Source organism: Phalaenopsis equestris, unplaced genomic scaffold (genome assembly GCF_001263595.1).
Source record: "Phalaenopsis equestris unplaced genomic scaffold, ASM126359v1 Scaffold000203, whole genome shotgun sequence".
Taxonomy (NCBI): Eukaryota; Viridiplantae; Streptophyta; class Magnoliopsida; order Asparagales; family Orchidaceae; genus Phalaenopsis; species Phalaenopsis equestris.
In genome coordinates this window covers 1,518,424-1,540,754 of record NW_018164645.1, presented here as the reverse complement: position 1 = coordinate 1,540,754, position 22,331 = coordinate 1,518,424, and the positions used below count along the sequence as shown (strand labels likewise).

The 22,331-nt window shown below is 35.5% G+C and overlaps 1 protein-coding gene across 2 annotated transcripts; it reads right to left on the bottom strand.

Annotated features, from left to right (window-relative positions):
- Positions 1-1,980: 1,980 nt before the first annotated feature.
- Positions 1,981-3,497, bottom strand: LOC110022945 (dof zinc finger protein DOF3.6-like). 2 transcript variants are annotated; one of them, XM_020722121.1, is made up of 2 exons: positions 3,408-3,497; positions 1,981-3,236 (listed from the first exon to the last, which is right to left on the bottom strand). In XM_020722121.1, exons 1-2 carry the CDS (start codon positions 3,456-3,458, stop codon positions 2,343-2,345), a joined length of 945 nt encoding a protein of 314 aa, XP_020577780.1. In that variant the 5' UTR covers positions 3,459-3,497; the 3' UTR covers positions 1,981-2,342. The 2 variants fall into 2 exon arrangements, with proteins under 2 accessions (XP_020577780.1, XP_020577779.1); XM_020722120.1 differs by having other exon boundaries at positions 1,982-3,239.
- Positions 3,498-22,331: the final 18,834 nt, after the last annotated feature.

Genomic DNA, 22,331 nt, shown 5'->3' with positions numbered 1-22,331 from the left:
TATATATATATATATATATATATATATTACATCAGAAATTTCAGAAAAAAATAAAAAAGTTAAATTCAGAATTACAGGAAACGCTAGTCTATATCTAAAGAAATTTGTTTCTTGAAATTTGAAGGTTAAAATTTTTATATCATAAATTAAAATAAAAATGGAGAAAAAAGATCATTTAGAAGCTCATCTATTTCTTTGAAGAAATCATAGGCTAAGATACTGTGCTATGATTGCTCTTACACTGTATCAGCATCAGTGAATCTCAATACATGAACACATTCATTTCTTGAAAATGCAGTTTAATTTTTTTCCTTTAACTCGATTATTCTTTTCGGCCTTACAATTTTACGATCAATATATATATATATATATGTATATATATATATATATGTATATATATTGAACTGTACTTCTCGATCATTACATTATCTATTGATTATTATTTTTTGATTTGAACAGGTCAAATTAACTCTTTTGTTTTGAAGCTCTCACCTAATGTCACCTTGCAACTAGACTGTGCAAAGATGGTGCATGCTTGACGCATCAATCTTAAAACAGTTGGCACCAATAGCCTTGGATGTTAGCCTAAAGCGACCACAGCTCGGCTGCTTTACTATATCTCTCTTCATCCTTATATTTAAGACTCTATCTCTCTCCTCATCTGCTACACAGAGAGAGAGAGAGAGAGACTAGGGATACCTATATATATATTTATATATGGAGTGTAGGGCAGCGAGGGAGAGATAGAGAGAGAGAGATAGAGTGCCTTGGTCTTGCAGAAAGCAAAGTAGGACCAGATTCCTTCAGTCATATGGACCCATAAACAAATGTTGGGGTATTGAGGGTGTTTAGGGCACTTCAACTTTTATTTTTGCCTTTGGTGTCTTGCTATTTCTGACTCATGTGTGCTCTCTTTTCATTCTCTCTCTTCTTTTTCTGTTTTCTTCTTCAAATTGTTTCTTCGTTTCACTTCATGTAGTCCTCTATGACTGGCTTCAGGTCTTAGGTTTTTCTAACGAGTACTTGAGAGTGCGTGGGTTTTAGTGTGATTTGAGCTTCTTTCTATTCAATATGCTCCCTCTCTCTCTCTCTCTCTCTCTCCTTCCCTTACATTATATACTTACATGTGTACACTGAACTGTCCCATATATGCAGAAATTTGACAGCCCTAACAATTACAAAGAAGATAGATTAAAGCGATCATTTGATTCAAGTCAGCCAATAGACCACTTAAATTTCACAACTTCCCCAAGTGCAGTGTTAAGTTTTTTGGTACCTTTTAACTCAGCTAGATATATATATATATATATATATATATATTATAATGGTTACAATGCCCAAAAGCTAGCTAGATGGCTTATCATTGTAATCGTCATATAACTAGTGTTATATAGTTAATTCAGTTGATTTAACTTGAGAAGAAATGACTGCATCTTAATTACATGAGAAACAATTCGAAAAATCTAATGTAAAGATAAAGTAAATATAGTAAAGTTCCATATCATTAATACCATGCATTAAGTCTCGCTCGAATTCATAATAATTAACTCGATTGACAACATATTACAAAATAACATAAAATAAACGCGCGCGCGTATGTATGTATGAACACTATAAGCATATGCCAAAAGAAATATACAGAGAAAAGACGATCTAAAAATAAATGAACTCATCATAAGCAAAACCAAAATCTCAGAATATAAAATAATTAAATTTGAACAATGCGATATATTGGCGAAACTAAAGACAACGAAACCACAAAATTATAAACAGTTGTGTGTCGAAACACAAAAAATCATCTTGTAATTATTACAGAAAGATGTATTAATCTCTTGCAAAAAAAAAAAAAAGTGATTAATTATGTTTAATTAACACGTAGAATACCATCATCATGATCTTCTTAGAGCAAAAAAGTAAATAAGATAATAAAGCAAATAAAGGAGAAACACATGCATCAACTCTTCTTAGTTTCTCATAAGTACCATGCATTAATTAGTGTTTTCTTCGAATTCAGATAACCAAATTAAACAACCACCCAATTTATGTCATCATACTACAAGCTAGACATAAACATAAAGAAAGAAAATACACCAACCCATATTGATTAAGAAAAAAAAAACCAAAAAAGCAAAATTAGAACTGAAAAGAAAATAGAAACCTACCAAATCTAGTAGCTATATATCCATCATATATCTCCCCATCAAATGTAGACTCTTTCTCTCCATAAATTTTTTTCTTGTTTGAAGCCGTCTCAAAAGTCAAGCTCCCCAATTCCTTGCTCCATACCGTTACAGCTCTGATTAACGTCAGCATGAACTCATGATTGATCAATCAATCAGCTCTCACAACAAATTTCCAGCAGAAGAAGAACTGAAACCAGAAACATGTTCGCCACTAATCCATCTACCTCCTTGATCTTCTCCACCGCCGCTAACAGGCCAAATCTGTCCGTCGTTTCTCCCCATGCTGAAGAATTGCCTCGGCATGTTAGCAGCAGTAGTTGTGACAGCTTGAGAGCTCTCTTCCATCTTCACTGTCGACATGATCATCTTTCCATGTCCGCCAACTAGTTCCCCTTCTAAAGGATAGAGCCCCGGAACCATAGTCCCCGTTGGCACAGATAACTCGGCCAGTCCTCCTAAGAAAGGGAACTGTTGGATTTGTTGAATCCTCCACTGCTCCAATCCCATGCTCTCCATCGTCGTGTCGATCGGCTGTTGGAGTCCGTAATCAGGCAGATGGTTCCACGGAGCGAGGAATGGTGGTGGGGCTGTTCGGAACACCCCGGCCAAGGAGGTGGAAGAGGAAGCAGATGGAGCAACAAGGTATGATGATGATGATGTTGATGTTGATGTTGATGTTTTAGAGGAAGAGGGCTTGTTACCTCGTTTGTTCCGGCGACAGCCGCCGCCTACCGGGACGCTGCGGAGAGCACCACCGCGAGTCCAATAGCGGCGGCAAGTCTTGCAAAAGTGACGAGGTTGGGTGAGAGAGTAGTTGTTAAAGTAGCAAAATTTGGTGTTGGTGGAGTCGCAGCGGGGGCACTTGAGGGCGGCTTCAGCTTGTGGGATTTTAGCAAGTCGAGCCCTTTCGGCGGTGGATACAACAGCTACGGGGCGGCAGGTGCTTCCTCCAGCTGATACTTGGTGTGGTGCAGAGGCAGAAGAGGTAGCCACCGGTTGCGGGAGGGCATGAACATGATCGGATTCATCGACGGTGATGTCGGTTGATCCTCCCTGCTGAAAGGAAGAGAGAGATGTACATGACTTCTGAAAATTTTGTTTTGATGGATGGATGAAAAGGTGAGGGATATTGTATGAGAGAATATTTGTAGCTTTTGTGAGTATTGTTCTTTATGTGATGAAGAAGCTGAGGAAGGGGGAGAAAGAGGAGAGATTAGGGATTACCTGGTTCCAGTTGGGTGGATCTGGATAGAGATGAACTGATGAGAAGACCATGGTTGGCTGGTAATTGGTTGGTTTTCTTTCCACACTTCGATCTCTCCTGCTGTTGTCTTTTTCTCTTTTTTTTTTTTTTTTTTTTTTTTTTTTGGCAAAAGTTTAATTGATGTGCTTGTGGGGATGGTGGAGAATCAATCCTCCTTCAAGAATGAAGGGGGGAGGGAGAGAGAGAGAGGGGGAAAGGAAGAAGAGAAGAGTGAGAGAAAGCGAGAGAAGAGGAAAGGAAAAGGAGGATACTAATCTCTTTTGCTTTGGGGTGAGCTAGCTTTTATATTTTTAAGGATGAGAGAGGTGCATTCCTTAGCCTTTAAGACAATGATCATGGCTTGGTTGCTCAGTCTCAGTGGTTGCTGCTTATTATGCCTTAATGGTGGATATAAAGTTAATAATTTTTAATTTAATGATGCAAGCTACAAAACAAAGGAGTAAAATTATGCTTAGGGACGAGGTCTTCATCATTCCATAGAGGAGTAATTTTGCCTCTTAATGATTTCTGTTGGGCTGTTTAATTTATTATATGTGCATTAATATTATTTTATAGGTTTAATTGACTCATTTTGGCTAATTTTATTAGCCCATTTAATGTATAAATTCATATTTATTTAATATATTGAAAAAGAGGATTTATAATATCTGTTGTAAAGAGAAAAGTAAAAGAGAATAATTTTTTTAATGTAAGAGAGTAAAAATAGCACTCCTAAATTTTAGTAGCTTATTTTGCTTTACTTCTAGGTTGCTTTATTGTTCTAATTTGTAGGGTTCAGGTAATTTGGCAAATAAATGTATTGACTTAGTTTATTGGTCCATATTTGTAGAACTGTACTTGAAATATTAGGTTTTTCTACACAAAAAAAAAAAAAAAAAAAAAAAAAAAAAAAAATCACTGGGGTAATAAATTCTTATGTTAAATTGGATTTAATAGTTATAAAGCTTAGAACAAGTGCCTGCTTATATCATAATTTTCATAATAAAATCACAAAAAAAAAGTACAATTTAATTTGGATGGATTTTTTTCCTTTTTTTTCTATTTAATATTAGTGTACATAAAAAACGTATCGACACTTAAGACTACGAAGAAGAAGGTCCCACTGACAGAAGACCATGGGCCACTTGTCATATCAAGTGAAGTTGTTCGAGCCAAAACCAATAAGATCAAAGCTGAACAAACCACAAAATAGATCAAAGATGGTCGGAGGATACTAAGAACAAGCCATTTCATACGAAAATGAGTCAAAAGGACATCCAAACCAATCATCTTAGTAGAGTCGATTCAAGGAATATCCAGTTCCCTACGATCTCCAACGATCCCAATGACCCTCAAAGACTTATCATCATGGATCAAGGATTGATAACCAATTAAGGTCAGCCGACTGACCCAATCCATACAGAACAATCTTAGATGACCAATCAGATCTAAACAGATCCACTGGGCCAATCTTGTCATCACGAAGCCAATTAAGTATAGTTAACCAATCCAGAAAGCAGTTGAATGACATACTTACCAATGTAAAATACCAAAAATTTCCAATAACGGACCCCCTTTAAAGTAGGAGCACAAATATAAAATCACTATATTGTACAATCTCCCATATAAATATGGAGATTATTTTACTCCATTATATAAGTCTCTCTCTCTCTCCTTACATACACTCCATATATTCCTTGGGTGTGTTCACAAACAAATCAAGATTCAACAAGTAGGATGATTTTTTTAAATATATTGTAGATTTATAAATGTGAATGATCTCAATGAGATGCATGTAGTTCTTTTCTATTTTATAGTTGTTGTCTGTCGGGACATTTGCAGCAGTGGAGTAATTAATTAGTGTCATAACATTGTACAAAGACCCAACACAAACATAAATAAAAGAAGATAAGTACACAAAATGAGACATCTCAATTTTTACGAAAAAAAAAACATGGAAAAAAGAGAAAACCACGGTCCTAGTCCAATTGAAATAATCCACTATGAATTGTGAGTACACAGATCTACTTTTCTCTTGAATTAAGAAAAACAGAATTACAAATAAAGTTGATTATTGTAAATCTACAACTTTAGTTCATTGATAACAATTGTAGTCTGGTTGTAATGAATATAATTATCAATGATAGTATGTTACAAAGGACGTAGTCGTTTGCAATTGAGGCAGTAGTCGGCCATGAATTAATGTTGTGGACGATGGTTGTAGCGTCACCTTGTCATATATAGGGGTGTAAACGAACCGAACACGAATGAACAGAGCTTGTGTTCGTGTTGTGTTCGTTTGAAATTTATTTTGTTTGAAATAAGCTCGTGTTCGAAATTGTTCGTGAAGTCACTGGCAGAACACGAGTTGTTCGCTATCGACGAGCCAGTTTGACATCCCTAATATATATATATATAAATAATATGTTATATTAATTATATGACTTATATTTTATAAATATATAATATCTATACAAATATCATAATTTTTTTATATATAATTATTTTAAATTATTTTATATTTCGAACAATAACGATTTGAACACGAATGAACGCATTACTGTTCGTGTTTGGTTCGTTTAACTAACCGAATGAAAAAGAAAATTGCACGTTTGTCTCGTTTACTTATCGAGCATGAATTCATTGATCAACTGAACACGAACTGTTTGCGAACAACGAGCTTTTTTGATAGCCCTAGTCATATAGGTCATACGTAGTTGAAAGCCATAATAATAGTTGGTTGTGTGATTTACAAATTGTTGTTTCAAGAGTGTTGGCAACCTTCAAATTTGGATATCATAAGTAATTATATTAATCGAGAGTTTTCCTTAGGGCTCACGACTCTAGAGATACAATGCACTATGAGAGATGCCAAAATAAAATAAACCTTATCTTTTACATGTAAGATAAGGAGAAAAATCTGGTGACTTATGAAGGTCTTCATCATTCAGATGATTAGATACATTTTAAGGTAGTATTTTCTTCCCCCATAAGGTATAATATTCTTTAAATTTCATGCTCGGTCATTTAGATAAAAGTATCCCAAAAGTTCTATGATGTGTGACAACACAATATCCCCCACCACTAGCGGGTTGGGCTGATAGTTTTCCATGGCAGACCTACCCAAGCCATCGTTGGTCTGTGGTCCCGAGTTGTTGGGCTGACAGGGCCAGCACGCTGGCCCAAAGAAGCGGTTGTGCAGTTTGCTACGTGAGGAACTCGAGGAGCTCAGATCAAATGAATGAATTCATGTGACACATTTTAGGTTTTGGATTAGAAACTGAGTGTAGGTTGTGGGATACAGGGTCTAGATCAGACAGTTTGGATGGGGTGATTGATCCAGGTGTTTGGGTCAAGCAAAAATAGGCAAGTTTTGGGCCTGAAATAGGTAAGATTTAGACCCATTGGCGACTTAAGTGGGGTAGGATTTAAGTCAGGTGGAGAAGGAGACCCATGAGGAGAATGGGGGGGGGTAAGTGAAAGAAGAGTTCTCTTAAAAAGAGTGATCTTCTTTTTGAGAAGAGTTCTCTTAAAAAGAGTGATCTTGGGCAAGTGAAAGAAGACAGAAGTCCAAAAAGGAGCCAAGGAGGAGCAAAAGAAGTGAAAGAAAGAGATCAAAGGGTGATCCCAAGCCCAATGGGGAGATAAGTTCAAGAAGGTGAAGAAAAAAGGAGAAGAAGACTCGAGGGGGAGCAAGTTGGAGATCTTCTTAAAAAAGTGAAGAAGAAGAGTTGAAGTTTGAAGAAGTGAAGAAGAAGAGTTGAAGTCTCCCGCCTTGCGTTTTAGTGAGATTCTTCGTGAAAATAAAGTGGAGCTTTCCAGTCACGGATTCCAGATGAGATGAGGAAAAGTTGGAGTTCTCTCATCGTGCATTCCAGAGGAGATTCCCGTGTTGCTTAGATTCTGATATCTAGAGAATCATGCCCCTTTGAAAATCGATGAAAGCACCATAATTTCGAGGGCTTGAATATTGATCGCATCTTTTAAGAACACAATAAAAAGAATAACCCGTGTGATTGACACATTGTCGTTGGTGAATCAGTTGGTAAAGTGTCATGATGACTTACCTTGAATGGCGATTTTCCTCTCCTAGCAATACCAAGAACTGATGGATGCTGAGAAGAATTGAAGGAGACACGATCTAACCCTAATCTGAGTGCAGACACATTGCAAGCCCTTTATATTTTAATTTTGATTTATTTTAATTGATATTTGATTTCGTCCCTGTCTTTTTTAAGTTTTGATTTCACCACTGCCCTTAATTAAAAATTAAAAAAAAAAAACACAAAATGCACCAACAAATTTAGATCAGAAAACCTTAACTAAATTTCGATCAAAATGATTTTTGGAGCCATCGAATTTATTTTGACATAATTATAACACACGAAAAATTAATCCAACTGTGAATTCCACTAATCTCAAAGTACCTAGTTCTACCAGCTTCGGGACACATTCTAATCAGTTATAATATCTTTAGACATTTTTGTCTTGTAAAAACATACAATTCTTTCTTTCCACTCATCAAATCATCTCACTTTTTTCCCTACTATATAACATATCAAAATTAAAAAAAAAAAAAAAAAAATCTTAACTATATACATACATTAGAACTATGCATACATACCACACAATTCTTAGGCATAGTTGTGGTATATTGAAATAGAACGATCGACGGTGAAGTGAAAAATAGAACAATAAAATTCACACGAAAAGAACACACAGATTTTACGTGGTTCAATAAATTTTTGCCTACATTCACGGAGTTGCAGAGGATTTTATTAATTAAGGAAACTACATCATCTCGATAATTACAAGAAAGATTTCTATCTACAAATCACAGAGAGGATCACTTACGATTCTTCCTTCTTACTGCAGTAAGCCAACACCGAAGAAGAAGGTCGAACTGGAGATGCCTTGCAATTCCAATCCAATCGGAAATTGGATTTAATCCCTTCTACTTCATGCGTAAGCCACAGGCGAAGTCACACATTCTTTTCTCACGTCGCACGGGAGATTTAAACGAAGGCAGAAGAAGTTTGAGAGAGCAGAACCTTGCGTTTTCTTCCTGCTTGGAGTTTTGTCGTAGAAGCCAAGAGATTTATTTCCTGTGTTTCGTACGTGAAAAAGAAAACCAAAAAAAAGAACCTCTATTTCGCGCCAAACCGTGAACTGCAAGCCAAACCGAAGCCCTGACCTTGCACCGCCCGTTCCTCAATGCGATTTGCGAATCCCGCTGGTGTCACTGACCCGGGAGCAAAATACCTAAGAAGAAGAGCGAACTGTTATGTTCTTCTGTGAAGTGCAAACTACTCTATTCCAATTCGCCGCGATCCTCTTCCTCTTCCTTCTTCCTGCGTCGATCTCCTCCGCCCGAGAACCTCACATCTCTCTGATACTAATTGTTGTGAAATTTAGTGTCAATAAAGCACAGAAGTCTGACACAAAACCAGAAGAATGCAAAAATTTACGAGATTCGACAAATATGCCTACATCCTCAGGAGCTGAGCGGTGAATTTCACTATTTCAAATGAGTTACATACCTATAGGGTTACACATCTATTTATAGATAAAATCCACTGATAATTACAAACACGCCCTCGCTCCCCCCAACCCACTAATCCAAGAGACACTTCTTAACACCAAGAGATACACATCTTCATTCCAGGAGACACTCCTCTTCAAATCCAAAAGATTCTAAATTTCTAGTATATGAGTCATACCTAATATATATAATATATATAATGTGGGGAAAAGATTGGTCTTGGCAGTGGAGGCATGGAGTGGTCGACGTCGAGCCACCTTATCAATATTTTTTCTCCTCTGCATGGGATTGTTGCTCTAGCGTTTGTGCCCATTTATGCCCTCATTTATTTGTTTTATTACCGTTTCCACTAAACGCTAAGGGGAAGGTGTTCGAAAGAACAAGACGCAACATAAAAGCTATTTGATTGCCTATTGCTTTCCTTTACTGCGGCTGTGTGCACACTGGTAATTGCATACGACACCCGCATGAAATTTATTTATTGTTTTTTAAAAGAGGCATTTACATATATACCACCAAAATTTTTATGTATTTATACATGTCACACCTAAATTTTATTTTTTTATATTTGTATCATTTCTTATCAAATAAAAAATCCACCTTTTTTTACTTTTAAAACCTGAATCGCACCTTTTAGTTAGGTGGCATGTTTGTAAAAATTGAAGTCGGGGTGTTATATGTGTAAATACAATGGAATTGAGTTCGCATGTTTGTAAATTTTCCTTTGTTTTTGTACATCAAGAATGCGAAAGCATGAAGCCCGCGAAGATCCAACGACCCAGAAGAAAAGAAGTAAAACAAAGAACTACCGACAGAAGACCAAAAGGTTCTACTTATTCGATCAGATAAATTCATCTGATTCAAGAACAAATGCCAACCGAGCTAGAAGAAGAACCAAAAAGCACGATCCAAGTCCGGGTCGATCAGATTTGAACAAACAGATCGGCACCCAAGCTAACCACAAAGGAAAGCCGAGGAAAGGCATCAACTTACGTCCCACCAAATCAAACCCAAGGAAAAAATCTAGTTATTCGCCATCACCGCCATTTTACAAACATCTCCGAGGTTCCTAATTAGGGACCAAAAAATTGGCAATATAACATAGTCTCACAATCGTTCTGGAAAACCACCCACGTTAAGGAATGAGCTATATTTAGGTTATGATGATCCACCATTAAGAAATAGATATAGTGATTATAAAATTTATATATGCCAAATATATGTTCTTATCAAATTTAAGTTCGTGATCTCAGATGATTGACTCAACGCACACGGTGAACAATATATTTGAACTTTTGGTGTCAACTTTTTAAATGGCATATATGCAAATATAGGAAAAAAACCGTGTACGGTACCCTGAACTTATTTTATGTAACAAGGCCGCTTGCTATAATTATGATAAAGTGCCAAAAATAATCCTAAATTATTTATTTGGGCTGTTTTAGTCCCAAAATTTATGAAAATATCAAAATACTCCCCAATTATTTCAAAATTGATCTCTAACAGTCTCTATGAATAGTGTTTCCGCTCTAATTTAAAAAATTTGCAGTTAATTTGACACTTTTATAAACTCTGAAATTAAAATTGTTATAAAATTGAAGCAGAATAAAACAGGAATCGATATAAATTAGAAGAAGAACACAGAGATTTAACGAGGTTCGACAAAGAATTGCCTACGTCCTCGGGAGCGAGTGGCGGTTTCACTATTTCAGAGAAGTTACAATACATCTCATAGAGTTACACATATATATAGACATATAGAAACCCTTAGATAAAATTATAATCACGCCCTCGCTCCCCCCAACCCTCTTTATTCTAAGAGACACACCTCTTCACCAAGAAACTCCAACTCCCTAGATATGAGTCATACCTAACAAAAATGATCCCGGATAAATAAAGGGGATATAATTTTAGAATTCTTTTTGAAACTTAATCAAAAAGGAAAATCAAAGAGTTGAAGTCAAATTAAAATTGTTGAAAAAGACAAAGTGAAAAAGAATATTTTCTTTAGTAAGAAAAAATAGAGAGAGGAGCCGTGTTGGAATATTTATTAATAACAAAATAAAAAATTTTAATGCGCTGAATTCGAGCGCAAGGAATGAGAAAATCTCAATCTTTTCACAAATGCAATAACTTATTGACCGTAAAAATTAGTCAGAAGGAGATCTTAGGATATCTTGATCAACCAAGATTTTACTATAAATGACTCTTCAAATTATTAAATAAACATTTTATAACTTTTGATTGATTCTTCATATTTTTTTATGCAGATTTACATGCATACCACTCAATTCATATTTATTTACACATCTAACGCCTGCATTTAAATTTTTGCATGTCTACCACTTTACCTAGGCATGAAAAAGTGTATTTCAATATTTAAAGTTAAAATAATAATGTTTTTAAAATGTAAAATTTAGGTGTAAAACATGTAAATACATAGGATTGTGTGGTATTTATGTAAATGCCAGCAAAAAAAGGGATAAAAATGCTATAAAATCTGAATAGTTTGGCTTACCGCCATTGAATACATTCATGAGCCGTACTTGAGAGTTCAGACAAAGGGAAACAGCCTAAAAATCAAGTTTTCAATGAAGTTGATGAAATCAGTAAAAAGGCGCAGCTTATAGTACGAAGAAGCTGCGGGAGCTTATTAATCAGCGTCCTAAATCTCGGGACCAGCACTGTCGGCATCATCCTCAGAACCCTAATTAATCAGCCAGTCAACCAGTACTCCAGATGCTCAGGTCCAACACCAATGGCGCATGGTCGGACTGCTACTTCCCTGCCGCCTGAACCAATTTTTAAGACCAAGAGATGAAGATTTAACACGAGATTTTGATAACTTGCAGAACTCTTATCAAACAGGACTGTCAAGCAACTAACTCAGCAGGCTTTTTGCAGTGATTTATGCGACGCAATTGGTGGAATCTTGTTGCAGAAGCTGCAATTTTACCACTGAATCCATGCAGTTACAGAAAAGAAAATGTTGAGTTCGTCAAATTGCATGGGTGATTGTGGAAAAGAAATTAATCAATGGCCCTGATTTTTCTTTACTTAGAGGAGTGTGTTATCTTATGATATATTAGAAGAACTTGAGCTGTAATTTTCTGCAATCAAATCATGGTGAAATTTACAAGAAAGATCAGTAGCCATCAATTGCTTGAAGCTATATTAAATCATGCGTTTCTTTTGTTAATCTTTTTTATTTTCTTATCTTTTTGGCTTTCAGAGATTGCTGTCTTTAGGAATGCCATATTGGAGAGAGATTATGCATCTTGTTATCACATCCTCCCTCCCAAATAGCTGGTCTCCGGTTGTGGACTTCAGCTTGACGATAGCAACGCTTTTAAGTTTAAGGTTTAAAATTCCAGAAGTAAATGAAGCTAAAACTCTTAAACATCAATGACCTTTTTTGGTAACAGAAACTTTAAAATTAAGCATGCTCATCCAAAGCATCCCCAAGATTTGTGACCTCATCAGAAGTTATATCAATGAGAAAAAATAGTAAAGTGATTAGGCCAAAACCAGCAATATCTCAATAGATGAGAGTTTAAGTAATTAAAAATTTTATTCTCTCTCCCTCTATCTTTCTCTCCACACGCACACAAACACACTACAATAAAATAATATTGTAAGAACTGTCATTATATTTAAATGCTAATTTGACAATATTCTGCTACGTAGATAACATAATCATCTAATATGTGAGCATCTACCTCCTTCCCCGAGAAATTTCTGTTTTTTTTTTTGCACGATTCCCTTTGTTGCCTTCAGCACCAGCTTCTTCATAAATTTAAGAGCAAGTGTTGTGGAATTGCTACTTTCCCCTGCATAAGTTGTTAATCTCTCTCTATCTCTCGTCTTGCTGTCATTTGACCTAGTTGAATACATAGGATTTAGTCCCCTTTCCTCTTCCTAATGTCCTCAATGCCTCCTCCCCCCTCTGTGAGAACAGTAATCTTCTTGCTCAACTAAGTTATTTCAATTGTAAGTCCCTTTCCCCTTCTTTCTCTTACTATTCTCTCATTTGTACAATCTTATGTGAAAGCAATGCGGAAGTGTAGAAATTCACACAACAGCAATCAAACAAAAAAATTTATATGGTTCAACATTAAGTTGATTCGCCGTCCACGGGGAGGGAGATTCCACTATTATCTGATGGGGAAAAAGAAGGAACAGTCTGGGGTTACAACACAACACTTCCTCTGCATAATCACCTCTCATGAACTCTAAGTCTCTTTTATAGAGGAGGACTAGGACATACAAATAAATAAAGATAAAAGCCAAAAATGCCCCTAATTACAATAAAAATAAAAAAAGACTTAAAGAAAACAATCTCCACAACATAGGGGTGTCAGAACAATTATCAACAACAACAGTCGTTCCAGGCAAGCCGAGAACTTTCCTTCCTTCTTCCTTCTTCGATTCTTCTCTTGCTCTCCCTTTCATTTTGTGATGGTTACGAGTGTAGAATGATCGAGAGATGCCCTCCCCCTCTTGACTTCAATTAATAAATCGTCCCAACAATTCGATTCAGTAATATTATTATTTTATTTTATTTATCTATTTATTTATTCAAACTTTCTGTTATTACAGGTTTTGACTCCTTCAATTAGAAGCTTGAGTAGACCTTCCTTGAACAAAGCAGATCAAACCTAAGTGCCAAGCACCTAGAGGTCCCGCACTGCCAAGCCATCATGAGCATAATTTGTTGATATCCATTTGCAAACAACCAACCAGAGTTTGCCTTATGCCATGTACGGTGGAAGCCTTCTCCCTCTACCCTCTCATGTGTCAAGGCCAGTCAACGGAAGCTACTATGAAATTATTTGTCTTCTCCGTATATAAAATAAGTGGGAATATATCTATAAAAAAGTGGTAAAACTTAAATGTGTTGTGTGATATATTGAAATAGAACGATCAACGATGAAGCGAAAAATGAAACGAGAAAATTCACACCAGAAAAGAACACATAGATTTACGTGGTTCGGCAAATATTTGCCTATATCCACGGAGTTGCAGAAGATTTTATTAATTGAGAAATTTACACCGTTTATCGCCTTGGCGATTACAAAAAAGTCTTTTTTTTTCTTCTCTCTCTCTCTCTCTCTCTCTCTCTCTCTCTCTACTTGAGAACTACGAAGAATTGAACACAAAAGGAGAAGAAGGAATTTCAGGGAAAAGAAAAGCCTGCAGTTCCCCCTTGTTTTGCACGTAAGCCAACACACAAGCTATTACAACCAAAGAAGAAGATATTTGGAGAAGCTACCTTGCTAATCTTCTTTACCCCAAAAAATTGCAATCAATTTAGGCTCAATAAGCAAATTCATGAATCCAGCAGAGGCTTTCCTTCTATATCGGGAAAAGAAGAGGAAGGGTTGCTACTGCAATTCGTGAAAACTGACTCTTCCTTTACCTGTACCACGAACCTTTCAGGTTGGTGCATGTAGATGTCTTTTTCAAGATCCACGTGAAGAAATGTTGTCTTCACATTTAACTGCTCAAAAAAGAGATCTCCAGTAGTCACCATAGACAATGTTATTCTGATGGTTGTAAGATTCACCACAGGAGAGAAAATCTCGGAATAATCAATACCATGCTTCTGCTGAAAACATTTTATAACAAGCATAGCCTTGTACCTCTTACTGTCATCGTGTTCAATCTTCACCCGGTATACACACTTGTTGTGTAATGCCTTCTTCATACCTGGAAGTTTTGCCAACTCCCAATTCTGATTTTTTAGCAGAGAATCCATCTCCTTCTTCATGGTTAGCTCTCACTAGCTCAAATTTTCATCTTACAAGGTTTCTTCATAACTCTGAGGTTCTCCACCATCTGTCAACAGAATGTAGTTCAAATTTGGAGAATAACACTGTGGAGAACGTCTAGCCCTTTCTGATTTGTGAACTGCAACTGTAGGGGTAGACTGCTCTGAAACTGACTGTGGAACAATAAGAGTAGATGCCTCAGATCCACTCTCCTCATCATCTGCATCTCTGTCTTGCACTTTGACCTATGGTAAATCATCAAATCTTACCAACTCAGATCCTGCAATGTTGTTTCAGAAACTTTACTGGACTTGCCCTTGTACATAACATTCCCTTGTACATAACATTCTTTCTTATTGAAAATCACGTTCCTTCTCCTTATGATCTTCCGACCCTGATCATCCCAGAAACGATTTTCAAATGCCTCGTCTCCATAGCCAATAAAATAACACTTCTTTGACTTAGCCTCAAGTTTACTTCGAGCATTAGGATTAATGAGAATATAAGAAAGACATCCAAAAGTCTTAAAGTGAGAAAATTTGACATCTTTCTCACTCCAGACTTCTTCAGGTAATTCACAGTTTATCAGGTAATTCACAGTTTAATGAGTAATTCACAGTTTAATGAAACAGATGACCCTCTATTGATCAAATAAACTGCAGTACTAAGCGTTTTTGCCCAGAAAGTAGGTGGTAGTTCGACGTGCAATCTCATGCTTCTAGCCCGCTCATTAATGGTCTTGTTATGCGCTCTGCAACACCATTTTGTTGTGGTATCCCCGGAGTGGTCTTCTCCATTCTGATTCCCTGAGTTGCACAATACTCCTTAAACCCACCATCAATGTACTCACCACCATTATCAGACCTCAAACATTTCAGCTTTAACCATGTCTCTGTCTTAACCATGGTCTTCAAAGTATTGAACACACTGAATACATCATATTTATACTTCAAGAAATAAACTCATACATTTCTACTATGATCATCAATGAATGTGACGTAATAACGAAAGCCTCTAAGAGATGCTACTGGAGAAGGTCCCCACACATCTGTGTGTACAAGATCTAGTTTTCCTACCTTTGATGTCCTGTCACCTTTCAAGAAACTAACTTTCCTTTATTTTTCCATAATGCAACTCTCACATATGTTGAAATCAACTGACTTCAGTTCTGATAGCTTGCCTCTGGACTGAAATTCCTTCATATCTCTCTGACTCATGTGGCCAAGTCTGCAATGTCACAACTTTGTTGTGTTGTCTGCAACAGTAGTATCAACACAGTTAATTAAACCAGTAGTCATATATAGCGTACTTGTTTTCTTACCCCGAGCTAGTACCAGAGCTCTTTTAGTAACCTTCCAGGTGCCATCTGAGAACACTACTGAATATCGACACTCATCAAGCTGTCCAACAGAAATAAGGTTCTTCTTCAGTTCAGGATTGTGTCTGACCTTTTGCAAAGTCCACTTGTTATTATTTGGGAGTGTAATGTCAATATCTCGCATTCATACCACGTTCAGAGCTTCTCCATCTGTCAGATATGCTTTCTCAAAGTCACCTGCAACATAATTTTACATTAATTCCCGATGAAAAATTGTATGGAAAGAAGCTCCTGAATCCAGTATCCAGTCATCAACAGAACTATGAACTACTAGTAGTAGTGCATCATGTGATTCTTCAGTTACCACATTTGCATTGTCATTCTTCTTCTTCTTAGGTTTCTTGTAGTTCCTCATTATGTGGTCAGTTTTACCACAATTCCAACTAGTTACTTGTTTATCAGGTCTTGGCTTGCTATTGTTTTTTTTTATTTTGATCTTCTCCTGTTTGAGTTCCTGTTCTGTGATCTCCCTTTGAAATCAACATTTAGCGTCGAACTCGAACCCGAGATCTCGCCAGAATCTTTCATGCGCACCTCCTCAGCCAAAATCAAATCACGAATATCTTCATATTTCAATTTTAATTTACCTGCAGAATTACTGATGATCATCCTCATAGCTTCCCAGCTATTTGGCAATGAAGTCAATAAGATCAGTGCACGTATTTCAAATCAAATTCAATTTTCACAGACGATAATTGATTTTTGATAGTATTAAAATCATTCAGGTATTGTAAAACAGACATACCTTCCACCATCTTCAAATTAAATATTTTCTTAATCAGATATACCTTATTATTCGCCGATCGCTTTTCATACATACCTGACAGGGCTGTCATAAGATCTACAGTCGTCATTTTCTTGCCGACGTTGTGCGCAACAGACCTCGATATGGTCAATCGAATAACCCCCAGAACCTGTCGATCCAACAGATTTCATTCAGCTTCATCCATCATTTCAGGTCTTTTCCCTAATAACAAAAGATGAAGTTTCTTTCCATAGAGATAGTTCTTTATCTGCATCCTCCAATAATCAAAATCTGTGTCATCAAATTTCTCGATCTCTCAAACGTTCACTTCATCTGTAGTCATTGACTCTGATACCAGTTGTTGTGTGATATATTGAAATAGAACGATCGACGATGAAGCGAAAAATGAAACAAAAAAATTCACACAAAAAAAAACACAGATTTACGTGGTTCGGCAAATTTTTGCCTACATTCACGGAGTTGCAGAAGATTTTACTAATTGAGGAATTTACAATGTTTATCATTTTGGAAATTATAAGAAAATATCTCTTCTCCTCTCTCTCTCTCTTCTCCTCTCTCTCTCTCTCTACTTGAGAACTATAAGAAAATATCTCTTCTCCTCTCTCTCTCTCTCTCTACTTGAGAACTACGAAGAATAGAACACAAAAGGAGAAGGAATTTCAGGGGAAAGAAAAGCCTGCAGTTCCCCCTTGTTTTGCACGTAAGCCAACACACAAGCTATTACAACCAAAGAAGAAGATATTTGGAGGAGCTACCTTGCTAATCTTCTTTACCGCAAAAAGATTGCAATTAATTTCGGCTCAATAAGCAAACTCACGAATCCAACGGAGACTTTCCTTCTATATCGCGAAAAGGAGAGAAGGGGTTGCTACTGCAATTCGCGAAAAATAGCTAGGCGGGGTCATAGAGGAGAAAAATTACGGTTTGTCACTTGGGTTTTGGCGGGAACAGCTAAGCCGGCCTCCATCATAACAAAATGTTGAGAGAGCTCTATTCGAGAAGAAGAAGAACCTTAAGTGCTGAAGTTGATAGCTTCACCAATACTTCATACCTTCAATTAGACGGGGGATCTCTTAACACATTCTTAGTAACTCTACATTAGATATTAATTTTTATAGATCATTAACCTTGAATATGTATGATTTAAACATTTACATCTTTTTTAGATATTACTCTTTTTGTCTATGTATGTATGAGATATGCTATTCTTTGCATCCTTGGATGCAAATAATAAAGTTGAAGTAAAAATCACAGAGTAGGGCTCCGATGGAGAATGTTAATGCTGTGCAATTGACGAAATTGGGCTAAAGATATGTCGACATTGAGTTTTCAGTACAATCATGGAAAAATCAACAAAGAGATGACTCGTCGGTGCTATGTAATCACCAATGCTACCCTGCTGTGGTATGTGATCTCGCCATGTCGGCTATCTATTGAAAACAAGTAATAAGCATAAATCAATATGCAGATTAAAAAAGATATTATCCTGCTTTCAAGAATGCATATTTTCCCTCTCTGCATTGGGATTTTATCTTTATGTTAGTTTGTCGAGTAGATTTTTCTCGTATTGAAAAGCTTTCCAATACTATTACTTTGATGCATTAAGTTATTCTATGTTGTTGGCCCACTTCCAAGTACTAAGACGGACATAAATAGTTAGGGGGAGATGTTGGAAAGGAGGAAGAAGCATAAACCGAAAGTAAAAAGGAAGAGGAGAAAATAATTCTTGTAATTCTCAACTTTCAAGTTGTGCCTTAGAATTCTGAACATTGATTGTGTGTATAGTTTTGTGACAGCGTTTAGTGTTGTGGTTTGATTTCGACGCTGATTTATAATTAATTTGTTTAATATGTGTTGTGTAATTAAAAAAATGTGATTGTAAAAAGTGCACTTTCATATATAAAAATCAGTTTGTTGTTGTTTGTGAAATGTTTTGTTTGTAAATTATTGTTTGATAAAAATGTATCTAAAATACTAAAAATTTTTGAAGTTGATAGGAAATTGAAAATTAAAAAAATCAAAATATGGAATTTTTCGGGCCTTCAGCGCCGACAGCGCCCTCGACCCGACAGCAGATTAAACCTCTAAAAATTCGCAATTTTTACTGTGGCCACCATTTTTTTACGCTTAAGTCATCTTCAACCTTCGGTTTGGGCGGCTAGGGCCTGATTTTGGACGGATTTGATGCGATTTAGAGGCTAAAAGACTTCGGATTTCATCTTCTCAAGGTAAGAGCTACACATTAAACAAAAAATTTTTTATTTTCACCAAGGATTAATCTCACATTGCATGGATCCGAAAATATGGAAATTTTTTAAAAATTTTTTAAGAAAATCCTTTGGTGATGAACTCTTATTTAGTGATTTGAAGTTTAAAATGTTTTACATTTTGATTTTTGAAATTTTGGGAGTTATTCAGAATTTTTAAAATTCTTTTTAGATTTCCTATGACACCTAGATCGAGCAAAAGAAAAATAGAATATGACGAGCAGAGATTTGTTAGCTTTAGAGCCAGTGCATGATTTCATAGTTTGCAAGAAGATAAAAAGTGATTCAGGACCGAGGTTTTAAAAATCCAAGAGGAGAAGTTGAACATTTGATTATTGTTCGACAGTGGGAAAATTTTTGTTATTTTACTGTCGATGCGATAGCTGGGATTGTAATGAAAATTTATGCCAACCTTCCTGAAGCTTCTGATGATTTTGTTTTTGTTTGAGGAAAAAGGGTGGAGTTTACTCCAAGAAAAATTAATATCAGTTAGAAGATGTGTATAGATGTCAGTATCATTCTTTTTCTGTTACAGATCAGGTTTTAGATGAAGTTATTTCCTTTCTGACTAGTGAAAAGGGGCTTGAAAAATAAAGAGTGGAATTTAAGTTAACTTTCCCCTTTCTATGTTAAATGTAGTATCTAAGGCCTGACAGTAGTATCTAAGGCCTCTAAGGCCTGACATTTTTTTATTTCTGGGAGGATGATTCCAACGAATCATCATAGCGAAGTAACCAAGATAGAGCCATCCTGAAGTTCTGCATTCAGCAGGTGATGGACATAAATGTAGGCACTATCATTTATATGAACACTCGATTTATTGCTCTGGAAGAGACCACCAGTGGATTGGCGCACCCTGCTCTGATTTATACACTTTGTGAGCAGGCATGAGTTGATTTTAGACCTGATTAGGAGAGGATTGAGCCTCAGAGACCGATTGATTGGGCCTGCCAACATCAAGACTTATGAGTCCCATGTTGATTGGAGATCTGGAAGGCAGGCCAGGGTTATTCCTTCTACTTCTAGAACCCCTAGTGAGTCTACTTCAAGCGACCCCAGCAACAGGGAGTTATTGGACCAGATGACGATTCAACAGGGAGATATTTTGAGGATGGATCATAGGATGCAGAATATGGAGACCAAAAATACTCACATTGATGATCTGATTCGCCAGAAATTTGAAGATCTGATTCGCCAGAAATCACATTGATGATCTGATTCGCCAGAAATTTGAATATGATGCTGCATATGATGATGCTTTAGTGAGATATCTGAGGGGTGACCATACGATTTAGTTCCCTATTCACCCTACTTATACATCATATCAGCAGCAGAAGTTAGATGTCGATGATGAGAAAGATAATGACTGGTGCTCTATTTTATTTGTTTGTTTGTGCTTGTACTGTGTGATTGTATTGTTTGTGTTGTGATGTTGTTGAGACTTTGTTTGTTATGTTATATTAAACTGTAATGGGAAAACTATTTTTATTTTTTAGAATTTAGTTTAGCTTTGTTGTTATTTTCAGCACTTTGTTATGTATTGTGATTTGTTATGTATTGTGATTAGCTTTATGTATTGTGATTAGCTCTTTCTCAGCAAAGTTTATATGTATTATGTGCAATTTAATGTTTTTAGCCTTATAGTTTTCATATTAGTACCTACAGCATTTCAAAATATATGTTCAAAAATCAGAATCTCCAATATAAATGAATTTTTTTTAATATATTCTTTTACCCTTCATTTTTAAAGTTCTTCATACAAAAATCTTTTAAAAATTTAAGTTTAGGAAGGAGAAGAAATATCATTGTTAGAAAAGAACTTAATTTTATTTGTCATCACTTAACTATATTTTCAAAATTTTCAATTTAACATGACCTTTGGTATTAGATGTTAACTTTGGATAATTATATTTATGTTTCTAAATATATAGTAAATTTAAGTAAAAATGTTCAACAATAAAGGTTAATTCTATGGGCTAAGATATTTGGTAAAAGAGAATAAAATTATGTTTTTCTATTTTTAGTAAAGGAAATTTGTATTTTTGAATTATTAAAAATTTTAAAGAAATTCATGTAAAAAGAAAAGAATTAAACTTTATGAAATCTTTATGTTAATATAAATTTGTTAAGTTAAAAAAAATGTAAAAAAATTTTAACTTTAAAAAGAGGATACTGAAGTTCAAAATCATTAAAGGCTATCCAAATATAGTAATCCTCAGAAAAAGAAAAGGAAAAGAAAAGATATGGGGAAAAGCTTGAGGAGATGTCTAATTAAAAATTAACTTCACTTGAATCAATTTAAGTAAAAAGACTTCGACACATTTTCTAAACTTTTGATTTGAATATTAACTTAATTATTAATATAAAGTTTTATGAAATTTTTCATATGAATTTCTTAAGTGACTTTAATATGACAAATTACAATTTTTTTTTAAAGTAATAGAGGATCAGAAACCTTAGACTTAATTACTGAATATCCTTATACATTTAGTATTAACTGGAATTGTTTTGAATTTTTCTTAAGTTAAACTATTATATTTAGAGAACTAAAATATGAAAATCTAAAAGTTAAATTCTTTACCATAAGTCATATTTTTTATGTAGTAGAGAAGTTACTTGAAGACAAGTAATATGTAAGTTTAGGAGATTTTGAGACACTGAAAATATATGCATTTTTAGACTCATATTTTATACTCATTTTTGGTGATATTGCACTTTAATGGAAGGTATTATGATGTTTTCTTACATGTTGTTGATTTTTAGGGCTTAAAGTAAAAAGAAAGCAAAAATGATGAAATTTGGAGTCAAAATTACAGTTTTGAAGATATGCTCAGCGCCGGCAGTGCCGAGGTCAGCGCCGACTGCGCAGAACAACTTAAGGCTGGAGATTTTTACTCAGCGCCGGTGCATACCCAATTTCTAGAAAGTTCGATGTATTTGATCAATGTATTTGGACAATTTTTTGAAGAGTTTTTCGAGGCACCTCTTGGAGAATTGACCTTGGGCTATATTTGGGGCCTAATTTCATCAGAAAAAGTGCTCATCTACATTTTTCACTCCACTACGTTCATTTTTCGCACATCATTTCATTCCACTACCATATTAGAGTCAATTTTTTATTTTGCTTTTATAGTTTAGAGTTTTTGTGGTGAGATTTAGTGTGAAACTTTCCGTAAAAATA